This window comes from Aquarana catesbeiana, linkage group LG08, assembly GCF_042186555.1.
Source record: "Aquarana catesbeiana isolate 2022-GZ linkage group LG08, ASM4218655v1, whole genome shotgun sequence".
In the NCBI taxonomy this organism is placed as follows: Eukaryota; Metazoa; Chordata; class Amphibia; order Anura; family Ranidae; genus Aquarana; species Aquarana catesbeiana.
This window is the reverse complement of record NC_133331.1, coordinates 124,941,491-124,960,078: the sequence shown is the minus strand read 5'-3', so window position 1 is coordinate 124,960,078 and position 18,588 is coordinate 124,941,491. Positions and strand designations below refer to the sequence as shown.

The 18,588-nt window shown below is 41.0% G+C and overlaps 1 protein-coding gene across 1 annotated transcript in view; it reads right to left on the bottom strand.

Moving 5' to 3' along the window:
- The window catches only part of PTEN (phosphatase and tensin homolog), a 120,835-nt gene that overhangs the window by 37,802 nt on the left and 64,445 nt on the right, over nt 1–18,588 (bottom strand). The window contains exons 3-5 of the mRNA XM_073596349.1: nt 12,536–12,580; nt 8,693–8,736; nt 3,641–3,876 (exon numbers count right to left, since the gene is read on the bottom strand). Of these exons, the coding sequence (XP_073452450.1) occupies nt 3,641–3,876; nt 8,693–8,736; nt 12,536–12,580 (325 nt within the window). The remainder of the gene's footprint in view (nt 1–3,640; nt 3,877–8,692; nt 8,737–12,535; nt 12,581–18,588) is intronic.

The following is an 18,588-nucleotide window of genomic DNA, read 5'->3' as shown; positions in this document are numbered from 1 at the left end:
CCTGAATTTTGGAATTTTTAGGAACTTGAGACCTGTGAGATGGAGAATAGGCTGGAAATCTCTGGTTTGAGAACTATGAAATGGGTTGGAGTAAAAGCCTTGTGATCTCTCCTCTAAAGGCACAGGTGTGATGATCCCCTGGGGCAATCTTCTTCAAAGGGCTGCAAAGAAAACTGCTCTTTCGTGAATCTGAAGGCACCAACAGTATTCCAGCTTAAATCCTCTGGAGGGCATGCTGCAGACCCAGTCTTCTGAGATCTCCTGCGTCCACGTGGACACAAAGCCCTTTTAAGGTGTATTTCCCCCTAAAAGTGAATGGTGGCAATCCTTTTAGTGAGGGGAGGATTTGCCTCCAAGACTGGAGGGCTTGACTGTTCCACCAGTTCTTAAAAAACTGGGATGAAGGCTTTTATTTGAGACTGGTTGCTTAGGAAAGCAACTCTTCTTGAACGTTGAAGACATTACAGGCTTTTGGCCTGTAACCTTTGCTTTTTTTCTTAATGGCCAAGAAAGCACTCTTCCCTATGGTCACCTTTTGGATGTATGCATCCAAGGAAAGTCAGAATGTGTGTCCACCCTCAAACAGCAGCCTCTCAAAGTGCTTCTTGTAGAGAAGTTCTGCCAATCAATACCTAAGCCATAAGAGCCTTCTCATTCTGACAGACCGTGCCCACTCCTGAAAGTTGCCTTACCAAATTCCCCAAGGCACCACAGTCTACAAAGAGAATGCCATCTTAAAGAGGACTTCTACTTCTAATCCATGGAGTCTTAACACAAGGAAATCATCCAAGGGGACCAGCGAGGGTCTTCTTTGTATAGGAAATAGCCAGATCAACAGCTAGCGAACCCAATTTTTCTTATAAACTCTACATGGGGTACTTGTGAGTCAGCATTTCAGTGGCAAAAACACCTTCTGACACGCACACAAAACCGATGCTTAGCTAATCTGGGAGAGGTTATCTCTGGACAAGGACGGCCGCCTTTTTTCTGGCCATTCACCTGAATGTGGCAACATAACCAACATAGCAATAACTATTAACTCCTCTGCATCTTGTGATGCAAGACTAAGGGAAAAAAAAATGATATGAAATAAAAGAAAGACTCTGAAGTGAATTTACTAATGGCCCGAAAATCTGAAGATAAATTTTATCCGATGAACGATCTGCCGATTTTCTGATCATCAGTATGCTGCTTTTGACAGCCAATTAAGAATTTTTGGCAGACAGAAACTGGATGTGCAAAATTTTTGTCTGATAGGACCACAACATACGATTTTCTTTCGTTAGTACGGTAAAAAAAATCTGAAGAGCAAGACTAGGCATGCGCATAAATGAAAGAACACATACAAAACAATTCAACACATTACGTCACTTCCGACGTTGAATTCTGTTGTCAGAAAATTTTCTGATGACAAGTACCCTCTTCACTTTTTCGATTTGAGACTGACATCCAACAAAAAACCTCACAAAAAGTCGCCCAATAATCTGACCGTGTGTACAATGCTTAAGACAGGCGCAAACAGAATCTGGGGCAGTTGTGCATGTCAACTATTTCTCTTCTTTCATTTTCATGGCTTACGTGGAAAAGCTGAAGATAGACGCCGATTGCTTTCATTGCACAGCTGTTTCAGATTCTGTCCCTGCTCCAGTTTTAATAAATACCCCCACTGAATTCTGTCACTGCATGTACCAACAACCAATAGTTAAAATACAATTTGATTTTTAGATAATTGCCCTTTAAAAGTAGAACTTTAGCCAAGCCACTAAACAAACAATTTAAATACACAATCATTTTACCTGACAAATGACAGTAAACATCGTTAATAAAGCTGGCCATACAAACTTTTTTTTTTTTGTTCAGCATGCATGAAATCGAACAGATTCCAGAATCTTCTGCTGTGTCTATAAAATTTTGCCAGCTGTTCTCACCAGCTGTCAAAATACCCAGTGAGTGGCTGGATGTTGGATGTAGGCGCTGTTCGCCAATAATCTTGTCCTTGGATTTTTCAATCAAGGGATGTCAGGTAAGGGGGGGGGGGGGAGACGGACAACAATGAGTTTCAGCCAATTCACAAGGAAGAGGCAGAAGTTTGCTGTTTATGACAAGCTTAATAATAATTAAAAAAAAAAAAAAGTTAAAGGCCTACCTGTTTGGATATGCATTAGATTTCTGTTCGCACGCTAAATTTAAAGGGATTGCAATGGCATTTTTTTTTTCATTAAAGTGGAGTTCCACCCATTTAAAAGTCAGCAGCTACAAAAAGTGTAGTTGCTGACTTAATAAACAGTCACTCAGCTGTCCCACAGTCCAGCGTGATGTGTCCCAGAAGATTGCAGGGAGGGAGGGGGGAAAGAGGAGAACTACATTCTTGCGCCATGGTGCCGGGGGAGGAAGTGGGAGCCTGTCAAAACTGGGTACCCGCCCCCCCCCCAAAAAAAATGCCACATTTGACATGTCATGTCGAGATCACCAGTACTTAAACCGGAAGTTTTATTTTTGGGTAGAACTCCGCTTCACTATAAAAATGTTGTTATATTTATCTGCTCTGTGCAAAAGTATTACATAGAGCAGTCCCTCAACACCTCCTCTAGACTCCCCTACCAATGCTCTCTGCTCCTTCTTCCCCAGGTGTTCCCTCAGCAAGCCATGCCATAAGGGGGCAATCATGTAGAGGCACCCCTGAGATGGGCTCTGTACATCCATAGACGCACACATGTCGGTAAGGCACATTCCCACTGCCTCCTTACTGGAGTTTGAACCTAAGGCTCCTACTGCATCTCCTGTGAGACCAGGAAGTGTAGGAGTGGTGCTGCAGCCGGGACAGCGTTGATCGGTTAGAGGAGTCGGGCACGCGTTTGGGGTGGGAAGCGCGCAAGAGAAAAAAAAAAAAAACCCGCTGACCCTGCTAAAAATCCAGGGTTGCCTTGTGCAATATGCAGTGTTCTATATAAGGCTAGGTTCACATATGCGAATTGGATGCATTTTACATCGCAACCAATTCGCATGACATGTGAATGTGACCGGCTCTCAATGGAGCCGGCTCACACATGTCTGGGGCAACCGCTGTGCCATTTCAAAAAAGGGTCCTGTGCGTTTTTTTGGGTCCAGTTCAGGTAGGAATTTAGGCAAGAATCTGCACCTGAACCGTGTGAACAGAAATGCACCGGACCCAAAAATGCAGCCGCACATATGTAAAACCGGCCTAACAGCTGTATCAGCTCTGCCAAGGCTACCTCTAACTACTAGAAGTTAGAATTTGGAGCTAACAGGGAGCTTGTTCTGCTTCTACAGGCGAATGGATCAGCATACAGGCACATTCCAAACAACTTCACAAGCCAATGGTGGTGAGTAAACATGAACAGCAAAGCAAAAAAGGAACGCAACACACATCTTTAGCGCTAATTATGATCAGTGGGCTGATGTACAATATAAGAGAACTCTAGTACCTAATGGTATTTTAAAATAATTTTTAAAGCATTTGTAAGGGGTTAAGGTTTTTTTTTCACATTTACATAAAGTTTGGATTAAAATACAGTATCTGTACATGCTTCAAGATATTTCCTGTAGTAATTTTGTTGATGTTAAGTCATTAGCAAGAAAGATCATGTACAAGGCTTGTAGACAAATTAAAAATACAGACCTTTTTGTCCCTGGTCCGAACTTCTCCATAAAAATCTAATGCCTCTTGTGCCTTTAGAAACTTGCCTCGATGTAGCAAATAAGCACAGATCATGACTCCTGTACGACCTTTGCCTGCTTTACAGTGGATTGCTGCTACATTATCATTTTCACTTAGCCATTGGTCAAGATCTTCACAAAATGGTTTGATTAGCTCTAACTGTGGTGGATTGTGGTCTTCAAAAGGATACTGTGCAACTATTAAAAGGGAAAAAAAAAAAAAAAAACAATTATTCAGCACCACACTACTTTTACAAATCAGTGAAAATCAGCATAAGACAGCGATGGCATCACACTAGCAACGCTCTTTGGTCAAACACATTTAAAGCTGAACTCCAGGAATTCAGTAACTTTGTAAAAAGTGCAGACACACAGAGTTAGGTCCATACAATTGCCTGCCACCTGTGGGCTCTCTTGAATTTAGATCTGACATGTTTATTATGCTCCAGCAAGATAGCTGCTCTGGTCTCCTCTCCTTCAAGTGTAGAGTTGGTGCAGCTTCTATATCTGCCCTCCTTTTCCTTCCGTCCAATCACAGAAGACTTTGTATCATGTAAACTCCTTCACAAAATATAAAGGCTTCTGTAAATGGACAGTGGAGGGGAGCGGAGGGCTTCTTTCCTATCTCACAGCTCCAAACATCTACAGTATATCCTTCTGCAGAACCATAAATCCATCAGATATACATAATAGAGATTAAGCCCAGGAGGAGGCAGGCACCTGGTTGGACTTAACTGAGTGTGCCTACACAATTTACGAAATTACTGAACTCCTGGAATTCAGCCTTAAGCCCACGTTCACACTGACTGCGGGTTAGAAATCGATTTCTACCGGCAATGCAGTCCGACTTCGGGGTTGATTTAACAGACATCTGTGCAGGTTATGCCTATTATGTCTATTCAAATTGCTGCCGAAATCGCCAAAAGTAGTACTTTTGGGAATCTGTACGGCACCGCAAATTCCGTGTCCGCAAAGTCCCTGTCGCACTGATTTGGACGGTGCTATTGCCAGCAATAGCAGACGATTTGACAAGACAAATCGCATGCCAAATTGGCCCGATGTGAACGTGGGCTAAGCAACGAGCTTCTCTTAACCACTTCAGCCCTGGAAGGTTTCACCCCCTTCATGACCGGGTCAATTTTTGCGATACTAAACTGAGTTGTTTTAACTGACTATTTAGCGATCGTGTGACGCTCTAACAAAAACAAAAATTATGTCCTCTCTCTCCCCCCCCCCAACAAATAAGAGCTTTCTTTTGGTGGTATTTGATCACCTCTGCGGTTTTTATTTTTTGCGCCATATACAAAAAAAAAAAAAAAAATACAATACAATATTTTTTTACTTTCTGCCATAAAACATATCCAATAAAAAAAGATGAGATGTACAAAATCAAATTTCTTCATCAATTTAGGCCAATATGTATTCTGCTATATATTTTTGGTAAAAAAAAAAAAAAAATCCCAATAAGTGTATATTGATTGGTTTGAGCAAAAGTTATCACATCTCCAAACTATGAGATATTTTTATTTTTACTAGTAATGGTGGCGATCAGCGATTTTTAGCAGAACTGCGACATTGCGGCAGACAAATTGGACACCAAATTACACTTTTTGGGGACCAGCGTCACGAATACAGTGTTTATAGCTGAGCGGGGGATGGCTAAACTAGATGGCTTCTCTGCTTAGCAGAAACACAAGCTCTCCATTTTCCTCTGACAGATCAGCAGGTCCCGGCGGACATCTCGTCAGACGATTGTGTCCAATCACAGCGGGAGCGTGTCGCTGGTTGTGCGCGCTCCCCAGAAAGATACCAGCAGCCAGGCCGCCCTGCCACAGTAAATGTGCGGGGGACGGTCCGGAAGAGGTTAAAGTGAATTTGTGTTTTGCTTATACAAAACCAACAAGTTCATTCCAGCGCTGCACCTGCAATCCTTTCTATCCCATATTGTATTTTATAAAACAGAGGTATGAACATAAGTTGATAATGCTGCCTTTTAAGGGCTCTTTCACACTGACGATCCGTATGTCCGTTTTTCACCCTTCCGTTTTCGGATGAAAAAAGGACATACATGTATCTCTATGGAGCGTCGGATGTCAGCGGTGACATGTCCGCTGACATCCGACCCGCTCTGATCCGAAAAGTGTAACGGAAGAAAACCCTATTTTTCCATCCGCTTTCGGATCGGATGACGACGGACTCTACGGTCCGTCATCACCCGATCCCCCATAGGGGAGAGCGGCGCTCTGACAGGTCCGTCGCTGCACAGTGTGCAGAGACAGACCTGTCATCTTCCTGCTCAGCGGGGATCAGCGGAGCAGGATGATCCGCCCCGTGTGAAAGAGCCCTAAATGGGCCTCTAAAGGTCTCTTGCCTTATACTTTTTTAGTACTCCGTTACTTTTCCCGTTCTCATTTAAAAAAGGGAGCATAAAATCCCTATGTTCATGAGATTTGCATCCCAAAACGTGCCCACAGTGGAAACTAGATAAGTTAAGACAATGGTTAGTAGCGCTGTTGCTGGTTAGGAATAGATATAGTATACATGCCCACTGGGAATAAAATTATGAGTAAATGACACAGTATAGTATAAAAAGCAAATGGACAAAAAAAAAAAAAAAAACTTTGTATATGGGCTAACAGTCTGTGATCCAGTGCAAGCCTTTAGGGAAGCATGAAGCAGGCTCCAAGTACATGAAAAAGATAAGCAGAAAAAAAGCACCTCCAGATCAGGATCAGTTAGATGTGTTTAATATACAAATCGAATATGTCCACTTACATGTGATAAAAAGCAAGTAGAGCACAAGTAATCCTCAGGTAGTGATGTCCCAGCGTTAGCAGGCTGTTAGTGAAAATCCGTCCATAGGAAAGAAGAAACAGTCGAGTCCAGCAGGATGTGTAGACCCTATCCTAGGGATTGGGAATGAGGCTTGGCCCGGATGAGCTGTGGAACGCAGGCCTCTGGCGCGGTGACGTCACTAGCAGTGCGACAACGTTTCGGTGCATGCTCACTGTGTTATACAAGCACGCCTTCCTCAAGCATCTTTTCACTAACAGGCTGCTCACGCTGGGACATCACTACCTGAGGATTACTTGTGCTCTACTTGCTTTTTTATCACATGTAAGTGGACATATTCGATTTGTATATTAAACACATCTAACTGATCCTGATCTGGAGGTGCTTTTTTTCTGCTTATCTTTTTCATGAAACTAGATAAGTTGCACATGCTTTCTTTTTTTTTTCTATTGAAAAGAGTGAGATAATTGTGAAGCTGGGACTTCATGCAGGCAAGGTCAAAAATGTCAGTAGTGGCCAAACACTAGTATGATGAAAATGTATGCTCTAAAAAGGCCATAAACACAATGATTTATTGGTGATGGACATGCTCTGCTGAACTCCTGGAATTTTGAATAACTACAGTCTACAAAAAGTTTAGAAAATAGTGCAAAAATACAGTCAGCACCAATTTTTTTTGACGTCGCTACATAATAAAGGAGGTCAGTGGAGAAAGGCAAGATTTTTTCAAATAGAAAGAAACTAGTCAAATAAGCACTATGCAGTGAGAAGCCATAAGGGGGACCTGGACAGACAAAACAATAAAACCTAGAAGAGGATGGGCTACAGTACCAGAAGACTACACGAAAACAAGGAAAAGAGGCTACAAAGAGCAAATTCACACTAACCTGACAACCGAAGACTTAATAGTTGCCTGGAGTGATCTCTACTTTTGTTATAATATGCAGATGGTAGAATCAGCATTCACACCCACAGGAAAAGGGTGTTCAGCATGAATATGATGCATAATGACAACCTGTGGCTTTGTCTAACAAAAAGTCAGGCTTGCTCAACTTACTGGCTGGCCTGTTGACCAATTGTGGGGTAATTTATAGGCATTGTGCCATGCTTGGTTGAAAAAGGCTGCTCTATAGAGGCAGAAGGAGGTTAATACCTAAACATAGATTATTCATCCATGTTTATGTCCATACCCAACAGATATGGGTGGTCTAGGCAGGTACCTTTTGAGGGCAATGAAATCAATTGCACCTTTGTAATACCACCACATAAAAACGTACACCTGCATTCAAAATCAACTAAATCCATACATGTAATGCAATTTACCTGTAGAACTAAAAGTTACTCTTTAGTTTTGATGTGCCATAATGACCAAACATTAAGCTAATTTTCAGTAAAATACAACCAATATTTTTAGTGCAATGAATTACATTTTTACGGTGAATGATGACAGTCTCTTACCTGATATTTACCCAGCATCTCCACCCAGGAAAGTGACCCCAGAAATAAAATGATGTTTAAGCCCTGTTTCACACTTGTGCGGTGCGAATTGAAGCTCAGGTTTCACTGGGGAGATAAAAATCTCCTGTTCAACGGATTCATTGCGTTTTTGCTCAGTATCAGAGAGCAGGGAGAGGGGGAGGGAGAGGGGGAGGGAGGAGAGGGGGAGGGAGGGGGGGAGGGAGGGGGGGAGAGGGGGAGGGAGGGGGGGAGAGGGGGAGGTGTAGTGAGGAGAAAGAGAAAATCCTTGTTCAGAACGCAATGCATCTGCGAATCAGATGCGTTCCCATAGGAGATAATAGGCTTGTAGTTCTCACCGCAATGCCCAAAAAACGCACACTTTTTTGTGCAATGCGCAGTGCGAATGCAACGCACATATGTGAACCAGATGCATTCATATGAATGTATTTTAAAATGTCCTGCGAATTAGATGCGGTGTAAGCCGCATCTAATTCGCATAGGTGTGAACCCGGGCTTAAGGCTGACTGCTTTTGGGTCCCATATACTCAAGGGAGATTGAACAAGAATTCACAGGACTTTTCAGCTAAGAATTTGTTGGGTGTATCTCTCTCTTGTTCAAAAGACTTGTTGCCTAGAGTTGGGCTTTACAAAAGGACCAACCCCAAAGCTGCTCTTGCATTTCAGTAACGGGTAGCTGTTGAAATGCACTAACACCACAAGATATACGGTAATTATAAAGTTCCAGAAAAAATGCACAACTTACCTCTGCAGCTAAATTTGTTGGTATCATAATGTCTTTCAGCACATCTGTAAGAAAAGGAGGTAAAGAAACTATAGATTACAGTAAATTTATTAGCAATCTTAACATGTGAAAACCTTAAATTTTACATATACTAAACACCTTTTCTAAAGTATCTATTCCACAGAAAGGTGCTGAAATTGTAAATCAAACTAAATCTATTTATCAACAAAGGAAAAGGGTCTAATTATTTCCAATTTCCATTTGTAGCCAAATCTTGTAGAACACATTACTCTGCATTATTTAAATGGATATGCATTTAAGACCTCAGGCATTGATTTTGGAAAGCTCTTAGAGAGCAAGTGCCATGTGATGTCATTATTGGCTTGGTTTCTTAAGAGGACATTACATTTAAAGCCTGATACTTTGGATAGTGGTCTTTGTGAAGGACATGTCTACCCATTGTTAAATAACGTTTTGCAGAAGTGCTTCCTAAAAATGATCTAAGTGCGTATCTAAGAATGAGATATTTCTGAAGTGCTGACTCACAGGTCCAAAAAGTTTAATATTAAGGTGATAACAGTAATTAATCAAGAACAAGAATTAAACTTATATTTAAAAGGTCAAATCCAGGCAATTAAAGATATCATGCAATTTCTCTGTAGGTTTTTTTTTTTTAAACATTATCTCTAAAAAAAAAAAAAATTCATCATCTGAACCATTCTTCCAGATGCACATTTGTGAGGTTAGTCACTGATGTGGAAGAGAAGGCCTGGATCACAGACTCCGCTCTAATTCATCCCAAACATGTTCTATCTCTGCAGGCCAGTCAAGTTCCTCCACCCCAAACTCGCTCATCCATGTCTTTATGGACCTTGCAGTGTGCAGTCATGTTGGAACAGGAAGGGGCCACCCCCAAACTGTTCCCACAAAGTTGGGAGTGAAATTGTCCAAAATGTCTTGGAGCCCCTTCACTGGAACTAAGGGGCCAACCCCTGAAAAACTACCCCACACCATAATCCCCCCTCTACCAAATAATTTGGACTAGTGCACAAAGCAAGTTTCATAAAAGACATGGATAAGCAAGTTTGGGGAACTTGACTGGCCTGCACAGAATCCTGACCTCAACCTGACAGAACACCATTGGGATGAATTAAGGAGTGGAGACTGCGAGTCAGGCCTTCTCATCCGACATCAGTGCCTGACCTCACAAATGCGCCTCTGGAAGAATGGTCAAACATTCCCATAGACACTCCTAAACCTTGTGGACAGCCTTCCCAGAAGACTTGTGGGCCAACTCAATATTGAACCCTACGGACTAAGACGCCATTAAAGTTCGTGTGTGTGTAAAGGCAGGCGTCCCAATACTTTTGGTAATATAGAGTATGTAGGAGGATTTGTTTCATCTCTGTGCATAATCTGATCATTCACTTCATCGGGTACACGTAAGGGTTTACAACCACTTTAAAATGTTAAAAAAGTGTTAGCAGGAGGCTTTTGGGTTAAATTTACAATACAGTAAAACCACAAAACAGTATTCACCAGCTGAGCTATGTAGTGCACTACAGCAAAGCTGCATTTTTAGTTTAACGTATAGGTATTCTGGGGTAACTAATATTTTTGAGTTGGAGATTACACAGAGGCGTTTAGCAGCTTTTTGTTGGAGGGTATTTTGAGGTAGCGTGGGGATATATAATTTTTAAATTAAAAATTATATTGGGGTGCCTTTTGGAATGGGGCAAGTTTGCAATGAAAAATTTAGCTGAGAAAGGGGGTGTAGAAGAGCAGGTGCTGCATGTGCACTACGAATGTAATGCTGGTGGTGAGCAAGAACCCACCACTAACATAACTACCTGTGGCATTTTCCATTTCGATAATATATACATACATACACAATGGAAGGATGATCATTCATAGTTTTCACAAGACTTCAGCAGACTCACCATTTACAACAAAAGCAGTCACGTAGCAATACACATATACTGTACAGTACTGTGCAAAAGTTTTAGGCAGTTGTGAAGAATGCTTTCAAAAATACATTTTTTTTTAAAAACCAAATCAATATTTGGTGTGACTACCCTTTGGCTTTAAACCAGCATCAATTCTTACACTTGCACAAAGTCAGGGTTTTGTAAGGCCTAGAGTCAGGTATGATTGAATATGAAACAGTCATTAACCACTTCAAGATCAAGCCTATTTCTGAAACTTGTTGTTTACATCAGTTAAAATCTGTATTTTTTTGCTAGAAAATTACTAAGAACCCCCAAATATATAATTTTTTAGGAAAAACCCCAGAGAATAAAATAGCGGTTGTTGCTATATTTTATGTCACACAGTATCTGCGCAGCGGTCTTCCAAACGCAATTTTTTGGGGAAAAAAAATACACTTCACTGAATTAAAAACGAAAAACAAACAACAGTAAAGTTAGCCCATTTTTTTTGTATTTTGTGAAAGATGTTATGCTGAGTAAATAGATACCCAACATGTAACACTTTAAAATTGCGCCCATTAATGGAATGGAGACAAACTACTGTACTTAAAAATCTCCATAGGTAACGCTTTTAAAAAATTTACAGGTACCAGTTTAGAGTTAGAGGAGATCGCGGCAATACCTCACATGTGTGATTTGAACACTGTTTACATTTGCGGGAGTTACTTACGTATGCTGGGCGAGCACGTGGGGAAAGGGCCGCTTTAAAAAAAAAATATTTTTACACTGTTTATTTAAAAAGTATCCCTTGTGACAGTAATAGGCAGTGACAGGTACTCTTTATGGATGGAGCTGGGGTCTAGAAGACCCCAAACCCCTCCTCTGCACTTCAAAGTATTCAAAACGGCAAAATCTACATTTTTAAATACCTTTGATTTTTTTTTAATTGGCGCTGTTGGCTGCAACCGCAAGTGACATAGCTTCCAGGTTATATTGGAGACCCGAATGAAGCAGATTTCGGTTTGGTTCCGGACTCCAGCCATCCGGCAAATATGTGCGCTGGTCGCTCAGATTTCCTGAGACGAGAAAAACCCGGGTGGAGCGGCTGCAGGAGGGGGCCAGAAGAATTGATGCAGCTTTGAAGGAAAAAAGGGTGATCACATAAAAGACGGATTTGAATTTCTTTTCTGCTCCTTTACTTCCATTTTGTTGATGAAAATAAACTATTAACACTTTATTTCTGAAAGCATTCTTAATTTACAGCAATTTTTCACACCTGCCAAAAACAATTGCACAGCAATGTACCATTAGGATACTCTAATACACACAGTTTTTTATGGGCACTTTAGATAACTTAAGTAAATACTAACACTTTTTAGAGGAGTAAGATTTAACGATGAGTGTTTATATGGTATAATGGAAATGCATAGAAGTATGCGAGAAGGTTTATGTACTCTCTTTGCATACACTGTGTGTAGCTCATTTCCTCACAAACAGGCTACAGGGGTTACACAGCACAAAAAAAAAAAAAAAAAACGTTCTCAGCTGTAGGATGCAGAAAACATTCACCTGTGTGATTTCCAGAAGCATCTCCCAAAAGTCCACAAGTCATTACATTGTCCATGCATTCTATTACCATTCAGCACATGGTCATAGACCATGAAGTGGGCTTGTTTCCAAGTCATTTAAAAGTAGATCAAGTAACATGAATGTCTGCCAAAATTCCATTTAACCTTGTCACTCTACCAACATAACCAAGCTAACTGAAGTCTCCATTAGGCTCCAACAATTAATTGTTTTCGGCATAGACGTCAGTAAAATAATACCCTTCTAGTCATTCTACAGAAATTGAAAGCAAGAAACCTCTTAAAAGGCCATTTGACCTGCAGTGTTTAGCAAAGCGGGCATTCGAAAAACACATTTCAAAAATACTTACAGATTGTAGATCTTGTAATGGTTTTTATGCTTGGAATCCAAAAACCTTAAAAAGAAAATATGAAGCAGCATTAAAACGTGAATACATTTAATCCATAATACATTGTGCTTAATGTAAAAACATGCTCAACCACAAAATAGTACCAACTAAAATCAAAACTATTCAGACAAAATCAGCATAGTTCAGTGTAGTTTATAATAATTCATTCTGGCCATTATAATGAATGAACACTTAAGCACTAAACCCTCCTCTCCTGAACACGCAAGTGAAGGTTTGTTTCTGCCTGTGTGCATGGACACTAGGGATTGACCAATATCGTTTTTTCGGTGCCGATACGATATTTTGGCAACCTCTCAGGCCAATAGCCAAAATTGTCTGCCGGTCCATTAAAATAAAAAAAAAAACAAACAAAAAAAAAAAAAACACATTTTTTATCACTGTTATTGCCGTCAAGGAATGTAAACATCCCTTGTGACAGTAAAGCAGTGACTGCTACTCCTTATGGAGATATGGGGGGTCTATAAGACCCTAAACCCCTCCTACTCTGCACTTGAAAGTATTCAAAACGTCAAGATCGGCGTTTTTGAATACTTTCTATTTTTTAAAACTGAAGCCTTTAAGATGCCAATATGACATTGCAGATTTTTCAGAAAATGCCGATATCGGCCTGCAATAATCACCTGATAATTTGTCAATCCCTAATGGACACACAAGCTAACAGAAGGGCATTTAGAGGCAAAACAAAAAAACAACCCCAATAGCCATGTCTTTAATGCCCTGTGTGCATGAGGCCTAAGGGATGTGCCGGTACTGTAGGTTTTCTCCTGCCTATGAGTACACTGTTAACCACTCAAGGTCCACCCTGTAGAAGTTTTACTGCTACAGGGCGGCACCTCTGCGCCAGATCACATATCTACATACACACACGATCCAAAATTTCTAGGTAGGGGGCTCACATGCACGCTGCTGGCAGCTCGCTCCCACACTGTGATTGCACGCAGTGGGAGCTGATCGGCAGGTACCACAGTCTCAATGCCCGCTCGCACCCGCCGATCATCAGGCAGAGATGCAGAACGGCGGTCTGCCTAGGTAAACAAGGCAGATCGCCATTTTAACAGGATGGAAGAGATTAAATTTGTGTCCTTGCAAAGAAGGGAATAGATTCCATCTCTTCCCCTAGTTAAAGCACCTCCCACGATGTAGTAAAACACAGGTTGAGCACAGATAGCTCTTTGATTGCCCCTGATGTTAACCCCTTTCCAGCCAGTGTCATTAGTACAGTGACAGTGCATTGTTTTTAGCACTGATAACTATTAGTGTCACTAGTCCCCAAAAAGTGTCAGTATTTGAATGTCCGCCACAAAATCGCAGTCCCGCTAAAAGTCGCTGGTCGCCGCCATTACTAGTAAAAAATAAACCCATAGTCCTGTAGATGCTATTACTTTTCCCAAACCAATCAATATATGCTTATTGGGATTTATTTTTACTACAAATATGTAGCAGAATACATTTTGGCCTAAATTGATGAAGAAACTAGATTTTTCAATTTTTTTATTGGGCGTTTTAAAGCAGAAAGTAAAAAAAAAATTTTTTTTTTTTTTAATTGGCAGTCTTTTTTGGTTTATAGTGCAAAAAATTAAAAAACCTCAGAGGTGATCAAATATCACCAAAAGAAAGCTATTTGGGGGGGGGGGGGGAGTCATACATTTTATTTGGGTACAGAGTCGCATGACTGCGCAATTGTAACGCAGTGCCGTATTGCAAAAAGAAGCGTAGTCATAAAATGGGGTAAATCATCCAGAGGTCAAGTGGTTAAACTGCCAACATGATGTACAATATAATGTATATCTATACTGTAAAAAAACATTCTGGTTATAGACAGCTGTGAGGTGACAGATTGTTAAGGTGTATGTAAACCCAAACCATGAACTTCTCTTATCTGCTCCCTTCTGGTCTGATAAATATACTATTAAACATTATCTGCTTGATGAGTGAAAAAGAACCTGCCTGTGCACAAGGAGGGGTGTGGAGAGGAGGTCTGTGTTCTTTGCAATCCATCAGAAATGAAGTGAAATAGGTTTCAGAGCCAAAATCACACTGTGCGGTCAAAAAGGATGTAAGGAGCCCACTATATTTCTGGCACGTCAACAGTTATTTTCTGTATTGCAGAGCATTTCCAGAGGATAAAACATGAGCATTTCTGTTTGTACAGTCAAAAAAAAAAAAAAAGTTTCCTGCCTTGACATACCCTGTAAAAACCCACATTTATACTGTCAAGGAAGCGCAAACAAAAAACACAAAATCGGTCCAACCCCCTTTTTCAACAAAAACTGATTGGGAAATAACTGGTTTACCGGCAAAAAGGTTTGTAAAATACTTCCTCATACTTATTCTAGAAAAATCACAACTGAACCACGTAATCACTGCATTATGAGAATTGTTATCGCCTTATGTGCTCCTTGAGAGCACTACGCACGTTGTACTACACCTTTATTTGCCATTGTACTGACTGGCTGGCAGCCAAATGTTAATACTATGAAGTCTAAAAAATGAGGAAAGACAATGGCAAGTACTGAGTGTACAAGTCTCATTGCGTGCAAACTATGAAGGTGGTTCCCTGGTTCCAGAGCAACGGGGCCTTACTAAGGGATTCTAGAAAGTTTATCACAGACATCCAAATACCAACATCAGCAAATCTTCCTTAATGCCATTTGCACATTTACTTTCAGACTGCAGTATTTTTAATCAATGTTGCCAAGAGTAACTGCTAAAATGCCTGCTTTAAAGCGGTTGTATACCGTTGGACGTCCCCCCACCCCCCGCATGGTAAAGTCATAATGCGCTAGTATGCATCGCATACTAGCACATTATATGAACCTTACAATGAACCTGTTCCACCGCCACAATGTCAGCACTGCAAGGGCTCCCAACTTCACTTGTCTTTGCTTCCGGGTTCATGGGCACCGGCTCTGTGACTGGCCAGAGCCACGATGGCGTCACTCCAGCGCATGCATGCAGGAGCCGCCGTTCACAGCACAGGGTTTTAAAGGAACGGTACGGGTGGTCGTTCCTTCAGAGCGCACACACCAGTGATTACACTTGCTGCATGTAATGTATCTCCTAAAAGGTGCACATTTATTAGATACACTACCTATAGGTAAGCCTTATTATAGGCTTACCTATAAGTAAAAGTAAGCAAAGGAAGTTTACTTCCAACTTCTAAGATACCTCCAGAATAAAGGTCAGCAATGGCAGCCCCTGCATTTCCCTCATCTTAATGTAGAGCTAAAAAGGCAAAACTTTTCCTCCCCCATTTTGAACAGAGTAAAAGGAGGGGCATAATCCCTGTTAGATTTTTTTTTTTTTTTTTTAGTCATTTGTGTCCCCATTGGGGAAATTCCCCTTCACTTCCTGTCCCATAGCCAAACAGGAAGTGGAAGCAAATCCCTGCAAATTAAAGGGAATTCCTTGGGGACCCCCAGGTCACCAGAACTAGTGTCCCCATTGGAAAATTTCCCCTCTTACTTTTCTGGGGACAATTCAAAATTTGGGATTTTCTGTTACTTTCACTTTCATTAATAAAGGTAAACGGGACAAATCGAGAGGGGGAATGAATTTAACGGGGGACCAGACAACGATAAAAACTGACAGGGATTCTATGGTAATCCCTCTCCCCTCTAAACGCAAAACTTTTTATAGTTTTTGATAGTTATACTTTAACTTTAAAAAATAACTGCAGAAACCAGTGAAACCAAGAAGGGAACTGCTAATGCTATGCAGTCCATTTGCAACTGTGTTAAACACGATACAACTGCACCATGGTCAAAGTCATTTCAAAGCTCTATGTAACCCACTAAATTCAGCCTTCACATAGCTGTGGTAAGAGGGTCTGTGTCCTGGAACCTCAGTAAAAGATTCAAACCTCCAAGATCTGATTTTGACTGGTAGCTGTAAGAAACCTTTGTACTGCCCCATGATATACTGTATCATGCTTTTTGTACGCAAGGACCTATAATGGGTATAATTATGAATAATTTTCCTACCTTTTTTTATACATAAGCAGGGTGGATAAAAATCAGTGATGTAAAAATATATATATATTTATGTAAAAACGATTTTTTTGATTTTTATCAAATTTAAATAAAATGCTTTTAGAGTAAAAATCTATCTAAAAGATAGTTTTCTATTTATGATACATTCATAATTTAGTTTATTCAGCATGAAATGGAGTTTAGTTCTGTTGCAGGGGGCTGTATATTCTGCAATATTTACATTTTTGGTAGACTCATTCAATGAATCCAAGCTCTGCAATCTGAGATAACATGCGATGCATTCACACAATTTCACAGTAGCAACGAGAGATAAAACAAAGTTCAGGAATATTTCCTTCATCCCAAATCTATGTACACTACAAACTATGATTGAATCGGTTATAACGCTGTTTTACTAACCTGACCTTATTCTAAAATAGGAAACCTTCATTTTGTTCGCAAATATTAACAATTCTAACTACCAGCAAGAATAAGTCCTTACATTTAAAGAGCACCTGTCATTTCAGATCAATCATGGCAGCGCCCGTTAGCGGGCATCCACTCACCTGCTACTGCCACGTCCCTCACCTTGTTGTGTCACTGCCGCATCACCAGCCATCTCATTAAAGTGAATGGGACTATCGGTGAGTCCACAGCGGATCAGAGGAAGAGCCGCTGCTGGACAGAGAGGACAGTAGCTCTTTAAAAACTATGATTTTAAACAAGCCTTTTTTACTTGTGATTTAAATCAAATCCACCCTGTACATATGTCATAAAAAGAGGTTTCCACAACAGGCCTAGACTAACAAAAGGGACTGGGGTACCAAGTGATGCTGCAGCTGTCACACATTGGCTCTAAGACCAAGAGCTGAGCGATCACATGGCCGCTGATTGCTCAGCTCTTGGTCCGCTCAGAGCAGAGACCAGTGACCATCAGTAACCTCTCTCTTCTAGGATTCTGCAATGCTCACGAAGGTCAGGATCCTTCCAGAGCCTGGAGTAACTCATTTCAGTCAACTGATAGAGGGCAAAATCCCATTGAAAGCTGATTCTGGGTCACAGGAGGACCAAAGTAAGTGTCCTCTAATGACCCACAAGAGTAGTAAGGCCAAAAAGCTTTGGCTATACTTTGCTTAATGGTGCAATGGTTATATTTCTTGGCAAGATCCATTATAAAAGATCAAAGAAAAGGAAATGGACAGGACAAAAAAAAAAAAATCAAACTATGACAGGAATAAACCAAGCAGTTTCACTAGCAGAAGCCAGTTGAATTTTTTACTCAAGTTTAAAAAAATAGACAGGGGAAATAACCCCTGGATCCCAAAGAGTCTCTCAATAGGTACCAATAGCAGCCCTTAGATTGCAAGCTGGGCACCAGTGTTTTCTTAAAAATCTACATGCAGTTAGGCAGCACCATGCGGTTCAATGCAGCTGCATTTTTAAAACGGTCAGGACTTTTTCCTGCATTTCCCACAAGTACAGCAGCCCATTCCAATAAATAGGCTACTGTGCCCATGCAAATATGAGCTGCCTGACCTGCACAATTGTGAACCTAGTGTAAAAAAAAAAAAAAAAAAAAGAAAAAAAAAAAAAGGAGAAGAAGGGGGCGGTAAAAAGGTCTTTACCCTACTATAGTTGACTATATAAGAAAGCTGTAAATTAGCAGCAAAAATAGGTGAAATGCTTTAATCGGTTTCCGACCGGCTCACGCAGATATACTGCGGCAGAATGGCTCTCCTGGGCGAAATCCTGTATGGGTACGTCCTTCCCTTTTTTGGCCACCAGAGGGCGCGTGCCCGCAGCACGGCAGGGGGCCCGATGCATGTTGCCTGCGATCGCGTGCATGAGCACTAGCACGGGGATTTGTGTGTAAACACACAAATCCCTGTGCTGTCAGAGGAGAGGAGGAACAGCGATATGTCTCCTCTCCTACTCAGTCCTATCCCCATACAGTTAGAACACAGTGAGGGAACACATTTAAACCCTTGACCGCCCCCTAGTGTTAACCCCTTCCCTGCCAGT